Source organism: Triticum aestivum, chromosome 5A (assembly GCF_018294505.1).
Source record: "Triticum aestivum cultivar Chinese Spring chromosome 5A, IWGSC CS RefSeq v2.1, whole genome shotgun sequence".
Taxonomy (NCBI): Eukaryota; Viridiplantae; Streptophyta; class Magnoliopsida; order Poales; family Poaceae; genus Triticum; species Triticum aestivum.
The window spans coordinates 520,690,543-520,697,010 of record NC_057806.1 but is presented as its reverse complement, the minus strand read 5'-3'; the positions used below and the strand labels follow the sequence as shown (position 1 = coordinate 520,697,010).

At 41.1% G+C, this 6,468-nt stretch overlaps 1 protein-coding gene across 4 annotated transcripts in view; it reads right to left on the bottom strand.

Annotated features, from left to right (window-relative positions):
• Window positions 1-4,375, bottom strand: part of LOC123104451 (uncharacterized) — a 10,473-nt gene extending 6,098 nt beyond the window's left edge. For 3 of the 4 annotated variants that reach the window (XM_044526297.1, XM_044526303.1, XM_044526298.1), the window contains exons 1-5: window positions 4,025-4,375; window positions 1,155-1,249; window positions 870-929; window positions 629-714; window positions 349-508 (exon numbers count right to left, since the gene is read on the bottom strand). In XM_044526297.1, the coding sequence (XP_044382232.1) occupies window positions 349-508; window positions 629-714; window positions 870-929; window positions 1,155-1,178 (330 nt within the window). In that variant the 5' untranslated portion in view covers window positions 1,179-1,249; window positions 4,025-4,375. The remainder of the gene's footprint in view (window positions 1-348; window positions 509-628; window positions 715-869; window positions 930-1,154; window positions 1,250-4,024) is intronic. The other variant, XM_044526302.1, reaches the window with a different exon arrangement.
• Window positions 4,376-6,468: the final 2,093 nt, after the last annotated feature.

Sequence of the window (6,468 nt, the reverse complement as noted above, 5' to 3'; positions counted from 1 at the left end):
CGCCCGCCTAGGCGCCAAAGCGCCCCCCCCCCCCTCCCTAAGGCGGTAAGGCGTCGCCTTAAAAACATAGCCTACTTCTGATTCTTTATGTCCCACTTTTTCACTATCACGAGCCACATTAGACCCGTCTTTAGCCTTAGAAACAGATGAAACATAATTATCGTGCATTCCCAAGATGTGTATCTCTAGATCTAAAGACTTCAAATTAGAAATGCCGCTTCTATCATTGGACATCGTCTCACTGTCATGAGAAGCTTTGTTTAGCATGCACAACCCAGTGTCGCCCTCCTTTATGGAAGATGTACAACCACTTGTGACATTATCTACTTCTGATTCTTTATGTCTCACCTTTTCAGCATCCACTTTATTCTCCATGGAGACCATGACAAAATTTACTTGAGATTTCTCAAGTTTCTTCTTTTCAATTTCAATTTCTACCTCAGCTTGGCACTCATCACACAACCACCCGCGCTCTGGAACCTCTTGAAGCATTACCAACATACAGTAACTGTAGAGAGAAAAAAATAGATAAGACACTATGGAGAAGTAAACAAGTATTATGGCACACCATACAATAATCTTAACTGGCTAGGATTACAGAAAAGAGAATAGTATAAAGAATTCTCACATATGCACAGCACCATCATTGCATCTGCTGCAAACAGCGAGCTTCTTCTCCTCACCAACATTTCCACATACGTCACAGACTTTCACCTATAATTTTCTATTAGATTCCATGATTCAGGTGACTTAAAACCCACAGTATTAACCAATTAGACCGAGGAAAAACATCCTTTCACATTTTAATTGTAACCAATGGTGTTGACGCAAGAAAATGATACGACAGAAATTCAGTGTTTCGGACTTACATCTACAGTATCTTCAGAACTTGTCTCCTCATAGGAGGCAATATCGTCTTCTGACACAAGCTGGTTATCAAATAATTTCCAACAAATTACATTTGGAATACGAAATCAAAGACAGACATATAATATGTCATTTGTATTGGCATGCAAATACATCACTTCCCAACACAATTTGAAAAGAATTCAATCATAACAAAAAAAGACAAGTAACAAGACAATATTGGGCATATGTGCTTGGAGAGCATATGTGATCTTTATAAGCAAACTATGGAAAAGAAAAGAACTCACGTCAATGACTTCATCCATCTGCATGTCCCTGGTTCACGTTTAACAAGAAGATTCTGACTCACATATGTGCTTTCCTCCTTGAGAGGGGAATTGCCCTATTAAAGGAAAACATAACATCAATAACTATTCTTAAATCTAAGTTCCGAACTGCCAATAATCATAGTTACTTCTGAAAATCCAAAATTGCTGCCCCAGGGGGGAGGGGGATGTATAACCTATATACCATGATGAAACAATCAAACAATACACGCACAACATTATCAAAATACTTCATGAAACAAATTAACATAGTTGAAACCAATATCAATGCTAACTATACTACTCCCTCAGTAAACAAATGTAGGATGTTTTTGCAGTTGAGTACCATATAGTGCACCAGTATTGAAATGTTGAATCTTAGGATCGAGACACAAAATCAACTGTTGATCATTGTCGATCAAATGGTCTAGGTTGCATGGATTCCCGTCTACAGTGTCCCAATTGAACAGTGCTCTCTACAATATTCTGGAATTATCCTCATCTATACTTAAGAAAAATCATCAACCAGCGAGCGCATCATCCGATCATCCCTTGACGATCCCCACAGCGAGCTCGGCGGCTCCTTGCCACCCTCACCAAACCCCATCATCATAGACCCTGCTTCCTAAGGCACGGCTCTCAACTAACTCACCTTCAGATGTACGACATGGGTGTCCCAGGACCAAATCAATCACCAAAAATAAACATAGAGTTTGCAGGAAACAACAAAGAGTATACTGCACAGAACAAGGATAGCAATTGCAAAAAAGGAAAGACAGGAAGGTAGATAGATACTCCCTCCGTTCCTAAATATAAGTCTTTTTAGACATTTCAAATGGACTACAATATACGGATGTATGTAGACATATTTTAGAGTGTAGATTCACTCATTTTGCTTTGTATGTAGTTACTTGTTGAAATCTCTAGAAAGACTTATATTTAGAAACGGAGGGAGTAGATCTGAGAATACAGGGGAAAGAGATGTTTCAGAGCTTGATGCAGAGGGGTATTGGCCATGCTGTTAGAATTTTGGGATTTATGGATGTCAACATTGTTGACATTTCCATATGTTTTCCTATATAACTTTTGGTGTTTCAAGCGAGTGCATTTGGACTTTGGACTAGAAGGTGCTTTGCATGTACAGGCATATACTAGTATAAGAAAGCAATCAAATATAAGCTATAACATATTTTACGGACAATAGATATCAACATGAAACAATGGAATAGAATTCCATGCCTCAATTGAATCATAGAAAACCCATGGTAGCTATATCAGCATACCAGATTTAAGGCAAAACCCCTAAGGAAGACGTGGTGAGCAAAATGTCCTACATCTTATTGCAAAAAACAAAAATAGAGATAAGAAAAAAATTCTGAGCACGTAATTAAATGCTCATAGAGTAATTATTAGGCCACAACAGTGTGGAACAAAAAAAGAATGCTAACTCCAAAAAAGATAGGATAATACCTACATGATGTTAAGTGCAACTGTGGAAGTTACTCCCTCCGTTCCGAATTACTTGTCTTGGATTTGTCTAGATATGGATGTATCTAGACTCATTTTAGTGCTAGATACCTCCGTATCTAGACAACTCTAAGACAAGTAATTCGGAACGGAGGGAGTAGAAATTTAGAATGGATAAATGAAATATGCACTGGGTGATTTTCACCATGAGTATGTACAACAGTGCACTATTGACCTTGATAACAGGAGTTATAAGAAATGTGCCATCATTGGCTATGTGCTATGATCCCACAGACCACGACCAGGTATAGGAAAAAAAGCTTAGGAATAGGGACATATCTCTAGAGAGTTGTGAGTGCTCATAGGAAAAGATTGCACTAAGAGGGAAGGACATCAATTATTATTTCTTCAACCTTAAGCAATGCCATTTCTTCTTTAAATAGGGGAAGACCCCAAGAACTCAACCCAAGAGAGAACATATTATCTAAGGGAGAAACTACTAGATAACAAAAAATGTTTCCTCACAAACAAAACCTCATTCATATCTCATGTGCATTCACTGCCACCGGGACATGCTGCAACACAGTGCTGAGGAAACTTTCCCGAGCCCCATGCCCTGACACCTTGACAAAAGCACATAATTGGACCTTACTTATCAATATTTACACATAATGCACAAGTGCCAAACACCATGAATATACACACAACATACATAATAAATAGTGTACAGAAAGCAAATCTTACAATAATCATTGACCTACTTGCTTAGTGAGACGCATGGGGAATTGCCAGAAGCAGATACGGATTCTATGGTAGATGGATAAGGAACCTACATATAATATCCATAATGAGGATATGCAGGGGCGTAATCTAATTATCAAACGCAGCCTCCACACTCGATATTGAACTTCTTGAATCATTTGTCTATACCCTAGGTTATTCTGCACATGGCTTCCAGTGGCCATAGGTGTTTCCGTGAACAACTGACGAAGATGAACTCCATAGCAAAACTGACTGGGTCGGTTGCCAGCAAACACCATATAGTCAGCCAAAGACCCAACTTTGACATCTAGAACATCAAAACAGCTATAGCCTATAGGTGAAAGAAAGCACATAATAATCACAAGAACAATTAATTGGCGTGAAGCCGACCCAAAATCTAGCGAACCAACTTCCCCAAGCTGGATGGCGGTAATCGACGCTCCAAGGAAACATCAAATTAACCAATCCCCAATGCACTGTTTCGTGAATTCACAAGTGGAATCCCAAATTGGTTTTCCTTAGCATCTAGGGTTTGCTCAATGCACATGGTAACAACAAGATCCGCAAGAAACCGTTCGATTAGATTGGAAAACGCGTTTTGTAGATCAAAGAGCGGCGTTCACCTGTCGGCCGCGGTGACCTTGCTGCGGCGTGTCCCCAGCTGTGTCCAGTGGCGGCCGGGGGCGCACACGGCAGGGAGATGCACGGCTGGCGGCGGCAGCAAGCTGCAGGGGGCGCTGCAGCGGCCAGCGGTAACCTCGCCAGCTAATGAACTCGACGGAGACGGCGCTTCCCGTCCGCCCCGCGGCTACAGCGCGCCCGCGCGACACTTGGCTCGGAAGCGACGGTGGTGGCGGCGGACCGGAGGCGCGGGCGGTGGCCCTTCAGCCCGTCCCCGTCCCCCTCTCTCGCGAAGGAAGAGTATAGGATGCGGTAGAAAGGCAGCGCGCAAGAGGAAAGGCGGAAGGAAAGGAAACAAGGCAAAAAGTTTCATCAATATACTACGGTGTTTATACGTGAGATATACTATACGAGAAAAAGAAATGCATGCAAAATATGGGCTTATTTTTTGTGGTTTTGGGCCCGAATTTTTTCTTTTTGTGCAGCGTATAATATCTCGTAGTACTAAGAGAAAATCTATTTGTCTCAAAAAAAAACTAAGATAAAATCTATACATGTCCATGTAAAAAAAAGTCAGCTTTTTTTGAAACTTTTAACTATCATCTTGTAGCCTCAAAAAAAACTAAGATAAAATCTATACATGTCCATGTAAAAAAAGTCAACTTTTTTTGAAACTTTTAACTATCTTGTAGCCTTTCAAAATAAAGTGATCCAATGCACCCATGCGAAAGGATACGTACTTATTTGTTTGGTCCTTTTTGGAATGCAAGGTGGGATAAATGCAGGAACTGAATGTTATTTCTTTGACGTTTTTTTATAGCGTTTTGAACGTGAAATAGCAGGTCGTGATTGTGTGCATACTCCATAAATTTTGCAAGAATTTATTTTTAAGGAGATAGAAGAGGAAAGATAAACACAAGTGTCGAACTTCTTAAAGGCAGTGAAAGCATGAGGTTTGAGCGGAATACTCCAAAAAGGTGAAGGAAAGAAAGTATTCATATAGGATTTTTCAAACATTTAGAATACTCGCAGATATCTTCTTTTATTTAGGGTAGTGGGATTACTTTAGTTGGGGATGTCGGGGTATGCCGGGTACTATTGACTTGATCCTCGCAAGAACTCACCCAAGCGGCGCTATCTGAGGCGGCTCACCGAAAGGTTGCCGCAACTGAGGCCGTCAAGGCGGCCTTCACTTCTCTTCCCACCATAAAAGGGGCTTCTGCGTTGGTGGAAGGCGACCAAGGGGGTCCCAGCGCACCCAAGGCTATCTTTGAATTCAAGCCAGAGTTGCTCGGCACCAAGGGGGTGCATATTAGAAGAAGAAAAATCCTTCAATGAAGACTTTTTTCTAGAATATTCGGGGATTTGGCCATACAGGGCGCCGAACCCAACTGAAGCTTATATTGTTAGCGAGAACATATATTGCATTGCTCTCCAAAAGCATCGAGATTGATTTTTCTTTCTTTGAGTTCAGAACCATTGATCCTCTTGAAAAAAATGACTGGCAATGGGTGTTGGCTAATGGCCATTCAGGAGGCCTTCTACTAGGCATCAGCAGATAGTCCTGTAAGGTGTCGTGCTGGATCTTGGGAAGTTTCTTTCTTAGTTCTTCCATCAAGACAATTGCCACACATAAATCTTGGGAGTCTTTCGAGTCATCCACTCACTTTCTATAGCCTTTTTGGTGGAAATCAAAACCAAGATTAATAGCTCAAACTTCTCAGTGATAGTGGGCGAGAATTTTAACCTCATTAAGGAGGCAGCAGATAAGAATTTGAACAACATCTACTAGTAACACACCAACGGGTTCAATGCGGCCATTGCTAACTTGGCCCTCGGAGAAATCCATCATGCGGCGTGGGGATTACTTGGACAAACATGCAACTTGCCCCAATTCATTTGGTCATGGACGGAATTTCTGTCTATGCCAACTGGGAAGTCGATTACCCTCTCTCTTCAAGAAGGAAACAATGTTAAGCGTCAATATCATCAAATTCAACCACCAGATCCTGGATTCTAGGTTTTCACCCTAAAGAGCATCCCTAAGCATATTCGAGCAATATCTTTAACATGATAATGATGCAAAAGCATCGCCATTATCAGGTATAACCAACTTGGGTCAGGCCTAGGGTTTTCACCCCATAGCTACAGACTAGATACTCGAGAAGCACCACAAATAGAAGTTGAGTGTTCTCACCACCACTTTTTCGCGATCCCATTAGCTACATGTGTTGGGCTAGAAATCCCACTTCCTCCATGATACGTCTCCATCGTATCTATAATTTTTGATTGTTCCATGCCAATATTATACAACTTTCATATACTTTTGGCAACTTTTTATACTATTTTTGGGACTAACATATTGATCCAGTGCCCAGTGCCAGTTCCTATTTGTTGCATGTTTTTTGTTTCGCAGAATATCCATATCAAACGGAGTCCAAACGGG